The sequence below is a fragment of the Globicephala melas genome, chromosome 8 (assembly GCF_963455315.2).
Source record: "Globicephala melas chromosome 8, mGloMel1.2, whole genome shotgun sequence".
NCBI lineage: Eukaryota > Metazoa > Chordata > Mammalia > Artiodactyla > Delphinidae > Globicephala > Globicephala melas.
The window spans coordinates 82252309-82270527 of NC_083321.1; the positions used below are offsets into that span (position 1 = coordinate 82252309).

At 36.1% G+C, this 18219-nt stretch overlaps 1 protein-coding gene across 2 annotated transcripts in view; it reads left to right on the forward strand.

The window, feature by feature from the left end:
• CWF19L2 (CWF19 like cell cycle control factor 2) overlaps positions 1–18219 on the forward strand; it is a 193633-nt gene that overhangs the window by 19806 nt on the left and 155608 nt on the right. For both annotated transcript variants that reach the window (XM_030835999.3, XM_070046191.1), the window contains exons 4-5: positions 9966–10076; positions 10832–10951. In XM_030835999.3, coding sequence (XP_030691859.2) covers positions 9966–10076; positions 10832–10951 — 231 coding nt within the window. The remainder of the gene's footprint in view (positions 1–9965; positions 10077–10831; positions 10952–18219) is intronic.

Sequence of the window (18219 nt, forward strand, 5' to 3'; positions counted from 1 at the left end):
AGACAGATAATTTTAAGTTTATAGTTCTTTTCCTGTACTTTAAGATGTCATTTCATTGTCTTTTGCCTACATTGTTCCTAATGAGAGACATTTGCAATCATGTTTATCCCTTTCTCTCTGTATATATTTCTTTCTGATCTGAATGCTTTTAAAATTTTTTCTTTATCATTTTTTTTAGCAAATCAATTATGATACGTTTGATACTGTTTTCTTTGTCTTTAACCTGCCTTGGGTTCATTGTGCTTTTTTGATTTATGAGTTCATAGTTTCCATCAAATTTGAAACTTTCTGGCTATTTTTTTCGTGAAATGTTTTTTGTGTCCCCTCTTATTCTGCTAGTCTCCTTAATTCTGTCCCATAAGTCACTGAACCTTTATTTATTTTCGTTCTAGCCTTTTCTGTTCTTCAGTTTGGATAGATATTACTGTTGCATTTTAGGTTCAAGTTCACTAGGCTTTTCTTTTGTAGCATCTAGTTGGCTGTTATCCCCAGTCATTAAAGTTTTCATTTCAGTTATTGTATTTTTCATCATTAGACATTTCATTTGGGTCTTTTTTATATCTTCATTTTGACTCCTATTTGTTCATGCTTTCCTTTCCTTGGGCATATTTATAACAGCGGTGTCAAAATCCTAGTTTGCTATGTCATTATCTCTTTATTTCTTGTTCTGTTTTGATTAACTGATTTCTTTTCTTGTCTTTGGGTCACATTTTCGTGCTTTGAATGTCTAGTAATTTCTAATTAGATGCTGAACCTTGTGAAAGTTATATTGTGACTACTGGATTTGTTGTCTTCCTGTAAAGGGTCTTGAGTTTTCTTTTGGTGGGGAGTAGGTTACTTGTGTATTAGCTTAATACTTTTCAAAGGCTGGTGTTTAAGTTATGTTTGTGTGCATCTAGAGTAGCCATTACTTCTAAGACATGCTAAGGCGTGCCCTTTGTGGTTTCTCTGCTGATTGCCCTCGGTATTCAAGGAGATTTCTCTATTCTGGTTGGTGGGAACTAGAATGTCTTCTAGCCCTTTGTGAGCTCTGGGGATTTCTCTGCTTATAGCACTCTAATAATTGTTCCTTCCATGGTAATTATTCTTTGTCTGTCCTTGTGGACTTGCATCCTAAGAATGTTCAGTTTGATATTCAGTTAAAGACTACAGGGGTCTCTTATATAGTTTTCTGGAGTTCTTTCTCTGTGTAGCTCCCTTTTCATGGATGCTCTATCTCAGCCATCACAAAGTAAAAATTCTGTTTTCTTATCTCAGTGAGATTGTCATATTGGGCTTGAGTTACCCTGCCTTGTGCCATGGTCTAGAAAGTGCCACTAGGCAAAAAGCAGTAGAGTGTAATTGTAGCACTCACCTCATTTGTTTGCCTTTTCTCAGGGATCATAGTCCTGCACAACTGAGATTCAATGTCTAAAAACAGTTGTTTCTTATATTTTTAATTTTATTTCCATTTCTGTATATTTTTCTAGTCTGATGTAGCATTTATTTTTTCACAGCTAGTGCAGAAGTCTTCAAGTATCTTTGAGAAATATATGTATTTATGTAGGTACTTTATATTTTAAATATAAAATGTATGCATTTTATGTGTATTATGCAAATATAAGTAAATGTATTTTATATACATATGTAATACTTCATATATATATATATATATATATATAATATGTACATTTACATATGTTTTTATTGGTGACACTTTTCTGTCTTGGTCCTGTATTTAGGTTTTGACTGTTAGATGGGATTAGGAGTGTGGTTAATTATGATGGCTACACATGAGAAGAAGAGTCCTGGGAGCTATCTTAGGTCAAGAGGCACGTTGATGGTTTATGAGTTCTTCAAGGTAGGGTCGAGGATTGAAACAGCAGGAGAACTTAGGTCATAGCATGGGGAGAGGGGAACATAAGTCATGCTGAAGTGGTGAGGTGAGTGAATAATAGTGAAAATTAGCAACAAAATTAATAGGGAATGGAGGCAGGAGAGTTGTACAGAATGGTCCAGTTGTCGTTGTGTAAATGAAAAATGAGTACTAGCTGTATCACATATGCTTCTTTCATTCAGTACCTAGTATTTAATGCAGGCTGCTGCTTAAAGTTTCTGACTTGGGCTTTTGCAAGGGTGGATTGAGTTAATTTTAATGCACATTTATTGAATGCCAGCTCTTTGCCAGACATTTTTATATACATGGGGAATACAAATATATAGAGTTCAAAGTTTTGGGGAACTCATTTTATAATTAAACAGACACATACTTCCAGTATGTAATCTCATGATGCCAAGGCATGTCAAGGTATTAAGGGAAGGAGGATTTCATATGCAGGTTTTGAGGAAATGATGCTTGAGTTCAGACTTAAAGGATGAGTAAGAATCACCCTGGCATATAGAGGTGTGTGTGCACAAGGAATTGTGAGAGCAAGGCGTGGAAGTAGGAGATAACATGATATAAAAGTGTCTGTGTGTGCATGTGTGTGTTTATGTATGTACATAGGTAAATACAACTATAAGTAACTTAACAATATTAGATTATAAAACAAGAGGAGAGTGAATGGAGATGAAATTGTAAGAGTTGATAGGACTTTGTAAACCAAGAAGTTTGAATTCTTCAGTAGGGAGTATATCATCAAATGAGGTTCATTTGTGTTATTAGAGAACCCCAGAATAGCCATTGGTTAATATAAAATATATAGAATCTAAAAATAGTTAACTTTTCTTTTTCTGAATTTTATTTTTTTATACAGCAGGTTCTTATTAGTTATCTATTTTATACATATTAGTGTATATATGTCAATCCCAAGCTCCGAATTTATCCCCCGCACCCCCCCCCCCCGCCCCATTTGGTGTCCATACGTTTGTTCTCTACATCTGTGTCTTTATTTCTGCCTTGGAAACCTGTTCATCTGTACCATTTCTCTAGGTTCTAAATATATGCATAAATATAGGATATTTGTTTTTCTCTTTCTGACTTACTTCACTCTGTATGACAGTCTCTAGGTCCATCCACGTCTCTACAGCTGACCCAGTTTCGTTCCTTTTTGTGGCTGAGTAATATTCCATTCCATTGTAGATATGTACCACATCTTCTCTATCTGTTCGTCTGTTGATGGGCATTAGGTTGCTTCCATGACCTGGCTATTGTAAATAGTGCTGCAGTGAACGTTGGGGTGCAAGTGTCTTTTTGAATTTTGGTTTTCTCTGGGTATATGCCCAGTAGTGGAATTCCTGGGTCATATGGTAATTCTATTTTTAGTTTTTTAAGGAACTCCATAGTGTTCTTCATAGTGGCTGTATCATTTTACCTTCCCATCAACAGTGCAAGAGCATTCCCTTTTCTCCACACCCTCTCCAGCATTGGTTGTTTGTAGATTTTCTGATGATGCCTATTCTAACTGGTGTGGGATGATACCTCATAGTTTTAATTTGCATTTCTCTAATAATTAGTGATGTTGAGCAGATTTTCATGTGCCTTTTGGCCATCTGTATGTCTTTGGAAAAATGTCTATTTAGGTCTTCTGCACATTTTTTGATTGGCTTGTTTTTTTAATATTGAGCTGCATGAGCTGTTTTCATATTTTGGAGATTAATCCTTTGTCAGTTGCTTCATTTGCAAATATTTTCTCCCATTCTGACTGTTGCCTTTTCCTCTGGTTTATGGTTTCCTTAGCTGTGCAAAAGATTTTAAGTTTAATTATGTCCCATTTGTTTTCGTTTTTATTTTCATTATTCTAAGAGGTGGGTTAGAAAAGATCTTGCTGTGATTTATGTCAAAGAGTGTTCTTATGTTTTCCTCTAAGAGTTTTACAGTATCCAGTCTTACATTTAGGTCTTTAATCCATTTTGAGTTTATTTTTGTGTATGGTGTTAGGGAGTGTTCTAATTTCATTCTTTTACATGTAGCTGTCCAGTTTTCCCAGCACCACTTATTGAAGAGACTGTCTTTTCTCCATTGTATATCCTTGCCTCCTTTGTCATAGGTTAGTTGACCATAGGTACATGGGTTCATCTGTGGGCTTTCTATCCTGTTCCATTGATGTAAATTTCTGTTTTTGTGCCAGTACCATATTGTCTTGATTACTGTAGCTTTGTAGTGTAGTGTGAAGTCAGGAAGTCTGATTCCTCCAGCTCCATTTTTTTACCTCAAGATTGCTTTTGCTATTTGGGGTCTTTTGTGTCTTTATACAAATTTTAAGATTTTTTTGTTCTAGTTCTGTAAAAAATGCCATTGGTAATTTGATAGGGATTGCATGGAATCTGTAGATTGCTTTGGGTAGTATAGTCATTTTCACAGTATTGATTCTTCCAGTCCAAGAACATGGTATATCTCTCTGTCATCTTTGATTTCTTTCATCATTGTCTTATAGTTTCCTGAGTACAGGTCTTTGACCTCCTTAGGTAGGTTTATTCCTAGGTATTTTATTCTTTTTGTTGCAGTGGTGAATGGGGTTGTTTCCTCAGTTTCTCTTTCTGATCTTTCATTGTTAGTGTATAGGAATGCAAGAGATTTCTGTGCATTAATTTTGTATCCTGCAACTTTACCAAATTCATCGATGAGTTCTAATTGTTTACTGGTGGCATCTTTAGGATTTTATATGTATAGTATCAGTCACTGTCACTGAGGTGACAGTTTTACTTCTTCTTTCCCAATTTGTATTCCTTTTATTTCTTTTTCTTCTCTGAATGCTGTGGCCAGGACTTCCTAAACTATGTTGAATAAGTGTAGCGAGAGTGGACATCCTTGTCTTGGTCCTGATCTTAGAGGAAATGCTTTCAGTTTTTCACTGTTGAGAATGATGTTTGCTGTGGGTTTGTCATATATGGCCTTTATTATGTTGAGGTAGTTTTCCTCTATGCCCACTTTTTGGAGAGTTTTTATCATAAATGGGTGTTGAGTTTTGTCAGAAGCTTTTTCTGCATCTATTGAGATGATCATAGGGTTTTTATTCTTCAATTTGTTAGTATGGTGTATCACATTGATTGATTTGCATATATTGAAGAATCCTTGCATCCCTGGGATAAATCCCACTTAATGATGGTGTATGATCCTTTTAATGTGTTGTTGGATTCTATTTGCTAGCATTTTTTTAAGGGTTTTTCCATTTGCATCAGTGATATCGGTCTGTAATTTTCTTTTTTTATAGTATCTTTAGTTTTGGTATTAGGGTGATGGTGGTCTTGTAGAATGAGTTTGGGAGTGTTCCTTTTTCTGCAATTTTTTGGAAGACTTTGAGAAGGATGGGTGTTAGCTCTTCTGTAAATGTTTGATAGAATTCACCTGTGAAACCCTCCGGTCCTGGACTTTTGTTTGTTGGGAGATTTTTAATCACAGTTTCAGTTTCATTACTTGTGACTGGTCTGTTTATATTTTCTGTTTCTTCCTGGTTCAGTTTTGGAAGGTTATACCTTTCTAAGAATTCGTCCATTTCTTCTAGGTTGTCCTTTTTATTGGCATAGAGTTGCTTTAGTAGTGTCTTAGGATGCTTTATATTTCTGCAGTGTCCGTTGTAACTTCTCCTTTTTCATTTCTAATTTTATTGATTAGAGTTCTCTCCCTCTTTTTCTTGATGAATCTGGCTAAAGGTTTATCAATTTTGTTTATCTTCTCAAGGAACCAGCTTTTAGTTTTATTGATCTTTGCCATTGTTTTCTTGTTTCTGTTTCATTTGTTTCCACTCTGATCTTTATGATTTGTTCTACTAACTTTGGATTTTGTTTTTTCTTCTTTCTCTAGTTCCTTTAGATGTAAGGTTAGATTGTTTATTTGAGATTTTTCTTGTTTCTTGAGTTAGGCTTGTATAGCTATAAACTTCCATCTTAGAACTGCTTTTGCTGCATCCCATGGGTTTAGGATCATCATGTTTTCATTGTGTTTGTGTCTAGGTATTTTTTGATTTCCTCTTTGATTTCTTCAGTGATCTCTTTGTTATTTAGTAATGTATTGCTTAGCCTCCATGTGTTTGTGTTTTTTACGTTTTTTTCCCTGTAATCTATTTCTAATCTCAGCATTGTGGTTGGAAAAGATGCTTGATATGATTTCTATTTTCTTAAATTTACTGAGGCTTGATTTGTGACCTGAGATGTGATCTATCCTGGAGAATGTTCCGTGTGTACTTGAGAAGAAAGTGTAATCTTTTTTTCAGATGGAATGTCCTATAAATATCAATTAAATTGAACTGGTCTGTTTTGTTGTTTAAAGCTTTTATTTCCTTATTAATATTCTGTCTGAGTGATCTGTCCATTGGTGTAAGTGAGAAGTTAAAATCCCCCACTATTATTGTGTTACTGTCAATTTCCTCTTTTATAGCTGTTAGCATTTGCGTTATGTATTGAGGTACTCCTATGGTGGGTGCATATATATTTATAATTGTTATATCTTCTTCTTGGATTGATCCCTTGATCATTTTGTAGTGTCCTTTCTTGTCTCTTGTAACATTCTTTATTTTAAAGTCTAGTTTATCTGATTGGAGTATTGCTACTCCAGTTTTCTTTTGATTTTCATTTGCATGGAATATCTTTTTCCATCCCCTCACTTTCAGTCTGTATGTGTCCCTAGTTCTGAAATGGGTTTCTTGTAGACAGCATATATATGGGTCTTGTTTTTGTATCCATTCAGTGAACCTGTGTCTTTTGGTTGGAGCATTTAATCCGTTCACGTTTAAGGTAATTATCGAAATGTGTGTTCCTATTACCATTTGCTTAATTGTTTTTTTGTTTGTTTTTGTAGGTCCTCTTCTTCTATTTTGTTTCTCCCTTAGAGAAATTCCTTTAGCATTTCTTGTAGAGCTAGTTTGGTGTTGCTGAATTTTCTTAGCTTTTGCTTGTCTGTAAAGCTTTTGATTTCTCTGTCGAATATGAATGAGATTGTTCCTGGGGAATATTGCTTGTAGGTTCTTCCCTTTCATCACTTTAAATTTATCGTGGCACTCCCCTCTGTCTTGTAGAGTTTCTGTTGAGAAATCAGCTGTTAACCTTATGGGAGTTCCGTTGTATGTGGATTGTCATTTTTCTCTTCTTGCTTTTAATAAGTTTTCTTTGTATTTAATTTTTGTCAGTTTGACTACTATGTGTCTCGGCAAGTTTCTCCTTGGGTTTCTCCTGCCTAGGACTCTCTGCGCTTCCTGGACTTGGGTGGCTATTTTCTTTCCCGTGTTAGGGAAGTTTTGTACTATAATCTCTTCAGATATTTTCTCGGGTCCTTTCTCTCTCTTGTGTCCTTCTGGGACCCCTATAATGCGAATGTGGGTTTGTTTAATGTTGTCCCAGAGGTCTTTTAAGCTGTCTTCATTTCTTTTAATTCTTTTTTCTTTATTCTGTTCTGTGGCAGTGAGTTCCACCATTCTGTCTTCCCAGTCACTTATTTGTTTTTCTGCCTCGGTTATTCTGCTGTTGATTCCTTCTAGTGTAGTTTTCATTTTAGTCATTGTATTGTTCGTCTCTGTTTGTTTTTTCATTCTTCTAGGTGTTTGTTCTTTAATTCTTCTAGGTCTTTGTTAAACATTTTTTGCATCTTCTCGGTATTTGCCTCCATTCTTTTTCCTGCGTCCTGGATCATCTTCACTATCCTTATTCTGAATTCTTTTTCTGGAAGGTTGCCTATCTCCACTTCTTTAGTTGTTCTTCTGGGGTGTTATCTTGTTCCTTCATTTGGTACATAATCCTCTGCCTTTTTATCTTGTCCATCTTTCTGTGAATGTGGTTTTTGTTCCACAGGATGCAGGATTGTGGTTCTTCTTCTGCGGTCTGCCCTCTGGTGAGTGAGTGTATCTACGAAGCTTGTGCATTTCCTAATGGGAGGGACTGGTGGTGGGTAGATCTGGGTGTTGCTCTGGTAGGCAAAGCTCAGTAAAACTTTAATCCTCTTTTCTGCTAATGGGTGAGTTCCTTCCCTGTTGGTTGTTTGGCCTGAGGCGACCCAACACTGGAGTGTAAAGGCTCTTTGGTGGGGCTAATGGTGGAATTTGGGAGGGCTTACACCAAGGAGTACTTCCTGGAACTTCTGCTGCCAGTGTCCTTGTTCCTGCAGTGAGCCACAGCTGCCCTCCGCCTCTGCAGGAGACCCTCCAACACTAGCAGGTAGGTCTAGTTGAGTCTAGACCCATGCTCCTTCCCCATGGGTCATGGTGCACACAGTACTTTGTGTGTGCCCTCCAAGAGTGGAGTCTCTATTTCCCCCAGTCCTGTTGAAGTCCTGAAGTCAAATCCCACTAGCCTTCAAAGTCTGATTCTCTGAGAATTCCTCCTGTTGCCATACCCCCGTGTTGGGAAGCCTGACATGGGGCTCAGGACCTTCACTCCAGTCGGTGGACTTCTGTGGTATAATTGTTCTCCAGTTTTGAGTCACCCACCTAGTGGTTATGGGGTTTGATTTTATTGTGATCGTGCCCCTCCTACCATCTCATTGCACCTTCTTCTTTGTCTTTGGATGTGGGGTATCTTTTTTGGTGAGTTCCAGTGTTCTCCTGTCAATGATTGTTAAGCTGTTAGTTGTGATTCCAGTGCTCTCGCAAGAGGGAGTGAGCGCACGTCCTTCTACTCTGCCATCTTGAACCAATCTCTAACTTTTCTTTCATATAGAAGAAATCAAGTAGGCAATTTAGTGTGGTCTTCTGGGACCAAGTCTTCTAGTTATGTTCCTCCATTGTCTTTAAAATGTACCTCTTAGTGTAGATAACAGGAACGAGGATGCCCTCTTTTTTGTAACTTCCAGAAAGTCCTAAATAGTACTTTCATTTCCACCTTATTGGAGACTTGATTAAGGTTTCACTCTCCAGCAAGGGAGGCACATTACAACTCCAAATGAAATTGGGTTCTATTGGTAGGAAAGAAAAGGCGTAACAGTCGTCTTTATGACAGGGAGTCAAAGAAGAGGAGTACTGTGGTCAGACACGCCTTTTATGATACTTAAAGGTATTTAGGGTGGGGGTTGGAGAATGAAAGGGAGCAGGAAAGACTGGGATTTTGGAGACTAACTTGGTTTTTCCAGTTGTCTAAGTGAGAGATAAGCAGATCTGATCTAGGGCTGCTGCTTTAAGAATGGGGAGGAAGGAGTATATATTAGTTGGGACTCTTGGTTGTAGGTAGCAGAGACCAAACTTAAATTGGTTTAACCACCCCCCCCCAAAAAAAAGAGGGAGGGATTTATTATTAGAACACAAACGTCTCATAGGACATATAGGAGTGCACCTGGGTTTTAGGAATAGCTCAAACTAGAGTCATGAATGCTTTTATGAATCTTCTTACCATCTTCCTTTTTTCGCCTCTGAGTTCTATTTTTGCTTTTCTTGATATAGGTAAATTTTTCCTGAATTCTGTGCCTCATGACAGAAATGGTCTCTGCCAATGGCTTTCGAGTTCTCCTTTGTTATAGAGTAAACCATTTAGCCTTGGTTTCAAATTCCTGGAGAGTGGCTATGATTGAAATTAATTGGTTCAGGTCCCTACCTCTGAAACAGTCAGTTGTGGCCAGGGATGGAGGTGAACTCCCATGATAATCATTTGGTGTTCACTGTAGTTGAGAAATCTTTTGGAAATGACAGTCATAGGTTTAGATGGGAGGAGTAAGATGATCCTGAGATTTCTGACTCGGGTAAGTGGGTGGTTGGTGATGTCAGGTAGCTTAATTCAGATATATAGAAGAAGGATCAAGTATTGTGGAAGTAGGTGCTGGGTTCACTTTTTGTTCTTACTGCGTTCAGCATGGCGTTTAAATATTGTAGGCAGTTGTTTAAATCACAGAAACTTTGGGTGGATAAATTAGAAAGATATCAGTATAGTTGTGGTAGTTTAAGTCATGAGAGTGGATTTAATGTCCCAAGGGGAATGTCTAGAGATTAAAAAGTATAATTGGCAAAGACTGGAAACACAGACAAAGTTGATATTTAAGGGTTGAGAAAAGGAGGAAGAGTGGAACCACACAGTTTTTATGCGGAAGTATGTAAATTTGAGAATTCTACTTATATGTTAAATATTCTTAGAGCTCTGAAGATGAGTGGGTTGAGGCTGTTTCCTCCCACACTTCTGGCAAGGAAAAGGCCTGGAAGGTGAAAGATGAAAAGTCAGAAAAAGAAGACAACGAAGTTATTCAGGTAAGCCGCCTGATTTTAAACAAAGAAAGCGTCAACTTACAAGAGTAGGTGAATGTTAAAATGAAAGATGATTGTAATTTAGTCAGAAGAAAAACTAGACTTTGTAAACAGTATACTTTTATGAGTAATTTTAGCAATAATGCTGTTTGCTGATCCTTTTCACTCCCCTTCTTCTCTTGTGGGAAAGTTAGCATTTGTCCCTATTCTAGTCCCTCAGAGGGTTTCCTACCTCTGGTTGTTGATAAGGAAGTGGCACTTTTCCCCTTATGTACTTGAAGTCTTGTATTTTTACATCTCTCTGACTTTTCTACAGCGAGTAGAGTTCAGTCACAGTTTTTCTTTCCCTTCACTTCATGCCATAATTTTCTTAGCAACGCTTATAGTTGAATAGTTCACAAATTTGGGGTTATAGTTCATACGCCTGAGGAAGAATGCTATATTTACACTGTTAGCAACAATGAAGAAAGAAAGGTGAAAAGAACTATGTTTGAGCTTGTTGTATATCCGGCATTGGGCTAGATGCCTTAAGTCAGTTTTCTTGTTAACTCCTTAAAACATTCCTGAAAGGTAGGTATTTTAACCCGTTTTTACAGGGGAGAGAAGAAGGCTTAGAGAGACTAAGAAACTTGCTTTAAGTTATACAGCCATGTGGGATTTAATCCAGGTTTCAGTGCCTCCAGAATCTCTAATTTATTGTTAAGTGTTTAGTGTTGTTCTAATCAATTTAGATTGAAGTGACTTCTTTTTCTTAACAGAGGGATGAATGGATGACTGTTGATTTTATGTCTGTTAAAACTGTGTCATCATTATCACTCAAAGCTGAAAAGGAAACTATAAGGAAAATAGAGCAAGAGAAAACCCAAGCACTTGAACAGGTAAGAGAACATTTAAAATGCTTTACTTTTCTGATTTGCCTTTAACTGATACACATTTATGTAAATGCAGTTTTCCTTGTAAGATATTATTTTTGGTGGTATTTAATAAATCAGTGGGAACAACTATGAAATGTGATATGTTCTTTTAAATTTTTTTGTAGGAAATGAGTTTAAATGTATATTATATTTATAAATCTAGGGCATATATGGTTGAGTACAGAATTTGGTTTACAGCTGAAAATCTTCAAGGTGAGAATTTAAAGCATTCTTGAGTTGGTAGTGCCTTGAAATGATTGGCAGAAATAACTACCAGTCCTTTCTAAAGGATGACACTGTCAATTTAGGTCTCCCAGGTCTCCCAGAAGCAAGTTCTATGGCATTTAAGGTCATAATCTAAAATCATACTATACATGAAAATGTAACGATAGTCCACGAATGAGAGTCATCCGAAACAATAAACAACCAAATCAGACTCATAAAACCTTTATCTTTTGGAATATTTAATAGCTTTATATAGTAATAGTAGGTATAGAAAATATGAATAAGGGTTAAAAGTTTAATAAGAAGGTGGATTTGAGAAAGAGCCAATATTATAAATGAAAAATATTAGAGTTGAAATTAGAAACTTGTAAAATGGTGAAGCAACAAACTGAATACAGCTGAAGACAGAATTAGTGAACAAGAAGATAGTCTTTAAGAATTTAGTCTATCAAGTTCAAGAATTTGAATGCAACATAGAGGCACAAATAAATGAAAAATATGAAAGAGTGATTATGAAGTCCTGTGATCAATGTTTTGTGTTTTTGTTTCTTCCCCAGTTTGATTTTAATTCTGAAAACGTTGGTGTGGTAAACTGTATTGACTTTATAATTAAGTAGCTGCCCATTTGGAACTTTGGGGCCAGAGGTTTTTGGAATATCTTTACTAAGTTCTGTTTTGTCTCTGAGTTAGACCTGACGAAGTTAGGGGGAAAGTACCAAAGGGGGGTAACCAGTGGGTAGTAGAGCAAGAAAGAGGAGCTGCATGAAGTCAGGAAGTTGATTTTACCCATTGTGATTACATGCTTTCTTCTGAAATCATGCTCTGCTGTTTGTGGGCATGAATGGTCTGGTATGTTCAGGTATCCCTGGCTTATGATCTTCGGTTTTGCACATATTCGTCTGTTCTCTATATCAAACAACGGAATGTAGTAAACTCTTGAGTATCTTTAATACATTGAAATAGTGATTAGTTTTTCTTAGAAATACTGTTACAGAAAACTACCTTTCCTTTCCTAAGAAGCTATAGTACTTTGTCATGCTTATCTTACCAACTTTCCAGCATTGAATTACAGCTTTTCTAATTAATATAATCTTTTCTTACAAATTCTTATATAAACTTCTCTGATTCAAGTAAGTCAGTGTCTGTTGACTTGCTCATTTGCTTATGTAATTTTTGTCTTTTTTTTTGCATCTAACTCATCTTTTCCATTCCTGCTGCTACTCCTAGTTTAAATGCCATTTGTTAGTTGTATGTCTTCACCTCTTTGTCTCATTTATATCATCTTTACTGGAGCTGAGTTAATATATGAAGTGAACTGAAGACAGCCCCTGGAACTAAGAACCGGTTAACGTTAAATATTATTATGGTTCAGGCCCTAATTTATTCTTGCCTGGGCAGTTACAATAACGTTTTTGTTTTTCAGCATCCTACAACTGATGTCAGACTAACTTTTTCAAACTACAACTTTTGTCATGGTATTATTCTGTTTAGAAATCTTCAGTGATTGAAGTTAAGGGGAATGTGTCTTTGCTGTTTGTAGTATTTCCTTTTCCGTGGATGATGCTCTGCTAGTGGTGTTTCATGCCACCCTCCTTTCTCATTCTGTCTTTGAGGATATGAAGTACATTTTCTATTAGAAAATTTGCAAAGAATAAACTGGGTGTACTTGGCTTAGCCCTGCCTTTCCTGCTTATGGAACAGACTGCTTGAAGAGATTGTGTGGGGAATGATATGAAGTGCGGGGTTGGTTCAGTGCATTCTACACCTGGGAAAATCTGCCTCATTGTGGGGTTAACAGATGCATTTGTTGTTCACTGAAAGAAAAATTCCAATTTAGCTTTCATTAGCAATAAAGGTAATTTTTGTCTTTTATTTCTTATGCTTTTTTTATGTTTCTTAACTTGCTCAGAGCCTAGATTGAAAAGAAAGGTGCTATATTTATTATTCTCTTTTAAAGACCACAAAATGCTGCCTGCAAATAGAGTCCAAACACATTAGATTGGACTCTTTCCTTTGGGTGATCTGCATCTCAACCAAAATAGTTTAATTAATTTCTGTTGTATTTCTCTGCAAATTCCTGTCTCTGAATTTTTGTTCATCTGGATTTTTCTAAGTACATGCCCTCTATCCCTGTATGACTGCATCCTGTTTATCCTTCAAGGCCTAACTTGATATATATGATGAAATTTTTATTATTTTGCTTGATTGAAATATATCTCTGCTTCCTTTATGTTCCCATAGCACTTTATTTGTTCCTTTAGTATATAGTACTTGTAGTTTTCTATAAAGCACTGTAGTTTAATAGTCTTATCCTGTTTCCCTTATGAGATTATAAACTTTTTGGGAAACTGTAGGTGCTTCTTTTTTTTTTTAATGTATTTGAAATTGTACAGTATTATTCTTTTACCCATGAATTTATTTTGCTGCTCTGTAAATGCCTGGATTTAGTCCTGATGTATGATAACCTGTAGTAATTTTTGACTTTTGCTTAGGTAAGAATTCAGATTATTGTGTACAGAAGTAAATCATCTAGACTAATGAGTGAGACAAGCCAGTTTTCAAACATCCATATATTTTCTTTCTTCAAATGATGGTTACAGTTTTTATAATAAGTCTTTTTTTTTTTTTTTTTTTTTGCGGTATGCGGGCCTCTCACTGCTGTGGCCTCTCCCGCTGCGGAGCACAGGCTCCGGACGCGCAGGCCCAGTGGCCACGGCCCACGGGCCCAGCCGCTCCGCGGCACGTGGGATCCTCCCGGACCGGGGCACGAACCCCCACCCCCTGCATCAGGCAGGCGGACTCTCAACCACTGCGCCACCAGGGAAGCCCTATAATAAGTCTTTAAAAGTTTTATTGTATTTTTAATTTAATCTAATTTTTAATTGAAGTATGGTTGATATACAGTATTAGTTTCAGGTGTACACCTTAATGATTCAGTATTTTTATAGATTATATTCCATTTAAAGTTATTATAAAACAATGGCTATAATTCCCTGTGCTGTACAATATATCCTTGTAGTTTATTTACTTTATACATAGTAGTTTGTACATCTTAATCCCCCACCTCTGTTGAGCCCCTTGACCTTACCTTTCCTCACTGGTGACCACTAGTTCTATCTGTGAGTCTGTTTTGTTATATATTCATTTTATTCCACATATAAGTAATAACTACAGTATTTGGCTTATTTCACTAAGCATAAAATCCTGTAGGTCCATCCATATTGTTGCAAATGGCAGAACTTCATTTATTTTTATGGTTGAGAAATATTCCTCTGTGTGTGTGTGTGTGTGTGTGTGTGTGTGTGTGTGTATGTATCACAACTTCTTTATTCATTCATCTATTGATGGATACTTAGGTTGCTTCCATATCTTGGCTGTTGTGAATAATTCTGCTATGAACATTGTGTGCATATATCTTTTTGAATTAGTCTTTTCATTTTCTTTGAATATGTACCTCAGGAATGGAATTTTTGGATCATATGGTAGTTCTTTTTTTAGTTTTTTGAGGAAAGTTCTTATTGTTTTCCATAGTGGCTGTACCAATTTACATTCCTACTAGAAATGTACTAGGATTCTCTTTTCTCCACGTCACCAACATGTTATTTGTGATCTTTTTGATGATGGCCATTCTGACAGGTGTGAGGTGGTACCTCATTGTGGTTTTGATTTGCAATTCCTTGATGATTAGTGATGTTGAGAATCTTTTCATGTGCCTGTTGGCCATATGTATGTTTTCTTTGGAAAAATGTCAATTCAGGTCTCTGCCCATTTTTTTAATTGGGTTGTTTTTTTTGATAGTGAGTTGTATGAGCTGTTTATATATTTTGAATATTAACCCCTTATCAGAAATATCATTTGCAAATATTTTCTCCCATGCAGTAGGTTGTCTTTCCTTTTGTTGATGGTTTCCTTTGCAGTGTCAAAGCTTTTAAGTTTAATTAGATTCCATTTGTTATTCTGTGTTTTTTTCCTTTACCTGAGGTGACAGATCCAGAAAAATACGGCTACAATTTATTGGAAAGAGTGTTTAGCCTATGTTTTCTTCGAGATTTCTGGTTTCTGTTCTTACATTTAGGTCTTCAATCCATTTTGAGTTTATTCTTTGTATATGGTGTTAGAGAATGTTCTAATTTCATTCTTTTACATATAGTTGTCCATTGTTGTAGCACCACTGACTGCAGAGACTGTTTTTCTCCATTGTATATTCTTGTCTCCTTTGTCATAGATCAATTGAACCACTGGTGTGTGCGTTCATTTCTTAGCTGCCTATTCTGTTCTATTGATCTATGTGTGTGTTTTTGTGCCAGTACCATACTGTTTGGATTACTGTAGCTTTGTAGTAATGTCTAAAGTGAGCAAGCATGATACCTCCAGCTTTGTTCTTTTTTCTCAAGATTGTCTTGGCTATTTGGGGTCTTTTGTTGTTCCATGTAAATTTTAAGATTATTAATTCTAAATCTTTGAAAAATGTCTTGGGTATTTTGATAGGGATTGCTTTGGGTAGTATGGACATTATAATAGCATTCTAACAATTTGTGAACATGGTATATCTTTCTGTTTCTTTTATCATCTTTAATTTCCTTCATTGTTGTCCTATAGTTTTCAGAGTATAGGTCCTTTACCTCCTTGGTTAAGTTTATTCCCAGGTATTTTATTCTTTTTTGATTCAATTGTAAATGGGATTTTTTTTCTTGAATTCTCTTTCTGATAATTCATCACTAGTATTTAGAAAAGCAACAGATTTCAGTATGCTAATCTGTATTTTGAACTTTTATAAAATTTATTTCTTAGTTTTAATAGTTTTCTGGTGAAGACTTTAGGGTTTTCTATATATAGTATCATGTCATGGGCAAATAGTGTCAGTTTTACTTCTTCCTTTCCAATTTTGATGCCTTTTATTTCTTTCTCTTGTCTGATTGATGTCGTTACATCTTCCAATACTGTGTTGAATGAAAGTGGAGACACTGGGCAACATTGTCTTGTTCCTGATTTTATTTTTTTATACTTGATTTAATGAAAAATTTTTTTATTGCAGTATAATTGCTTTACAATGTTGTGTTAGTTTCTGCTGCAGAACAAAGTGAATCAGCTATATGTATACATATATTTCCTCCCTCTTGAGCCTCCCTCCAACCCCCACCCCATCCCACCCATCTAGGTCATTACAGAGCACCGAGCTGAGCTCCCTGTGCTATACAGCAGCTTCCCACTAGCTATTTATTTTACACATGGCAGTGTATATAGGTCAATGCCACTCTCTCAATTCGTCCCACTCTCCCCTTCCCCCACATGTCCAGAAGTCCTTTCTCTACATCTACATTTCTTTTCCTGCCCTGGAAATAGGTTCTTCAGTACCATTTTTCTAGATTCCATATATATACCTTAATGTACAGTATTTGTTTTTCTCTTTCTGACTTACTTCACTCTGTATGACAGACTCTAGGATCATCCTCATCAATAAAAATGACCCAATTTTCTTACTTTTTATGGCTGAGTAATATTCCATTGTATATATGCAACACATCTTCTTTATCCATTCATCTGTCGATGAACATATAGGTTGCTTCCATGTCCTGGCTATTGTAAATAGTGCTGCAGTGAACATTGTGGTACATGTATCTTTTGAATTATGGTTTTCTCAGGGTATATGTCCAGTAGTTGGATTGCTGGGCCATATGGTAGTTTTATTTTTAGTTTTTTAAGGAACCTCCATTCTGTTCTCCAAAGTGGCTGTATCAGTTTATGTTCTCACCAACAGTGCAAGAGGGTTCCCTTTTCTCCACACCCTCTCCAGCATTTATTGTTTGTAGATTTCTTGATAATGGCCATTCTGACTGGTGTGAGGTGATACCTCATATTAGTTTTGATTTGCATCTTTCTAATAATTAGTGATGTTGAGCATCTTTGCATGTATTTGTTGGCCAACTGTATGTCTTCTTTGGAGAAATGTCTATTTAGGTCTTTGACCCATTTTTGGATTGGGTTGTTTTGATATTTAGCCGTATGAGCTGTGTGTATATTTTGGAGATTAGTCCTTTGTCACTTGCTTCGTTTGCAAATATTTTCTCCATTCTGAGGGTTGTCTTTTTGTCTTGTTTATGGCTTCACTTGCTGTGCAAAAGCTTTTAAGTTTCATTAGGTCCCATTTATTTATTTTTGTTTTTAGTTTCATTACTCTAGGAGGTGAGTCAAAAAGGATCTTGTGATTTATGTCAAAGAGTGTTCTTCCTATGTTTTCTTCTAAGAGTTTTATAGTGTCTAGCCTTAAATTTATGTCTTTAATCCATTTTGAGTTTATTTATGTGTATGGTGTTAGGGAGTGTTCTAATTTCATTCTTTTACATGTTGCTGTCCAGTTTCCCCTGCACCATTTATTGAAGAGACTGTCTTCATTATCTTATCTTCATTATCTTATCATTATCAATATCTTTTCATTGTATATTCTTGTCTCCTTTGTCAAAGATCAGGTGGCCGTAAGTGTGTGGGTTTATCTCTGAGCTTTCTTTTCTGTTCCATTGATCTATATTTCTGTTTTTGTGTCAGTACCATACTGTCTTGATTACTGTAGCTTTGTAGTATAGTCTGAAGTGAGAGATCCTGACTCCTCCAGCTCCATTTTCTTTCTGAAGATTGTTTTGGCTATTTGGGGTCTTTTGTGTTTCCATACAATTTGAAAATTTTTCCTCTAATTCTGTTCAAAATGCCATTGGTAATTTGATAGGGATTGCATTGAATCTGTAGATTGCTTTGGGTAGTATAGTCATTTTCACAGTGTTGATTCTTCCAGTCCAAGAACATGGATCTCTCCATTTGTTTGTGTCATTTCTTATTTCTTTCATCAGTGTCCTATAGTTTTCTGCATACAGGTCTTTTGCCGCCTCAGGTAGGTTTATTCCTAGGTATTTTATTCTTTTTGTTGCAGTGGTAAATGGGAGTTTTTCCTTAATTTCTCTTTCTGATTTTTCAGTGTTAGTATATAGTAATGCAAGAGATTTCTGTATTAATTT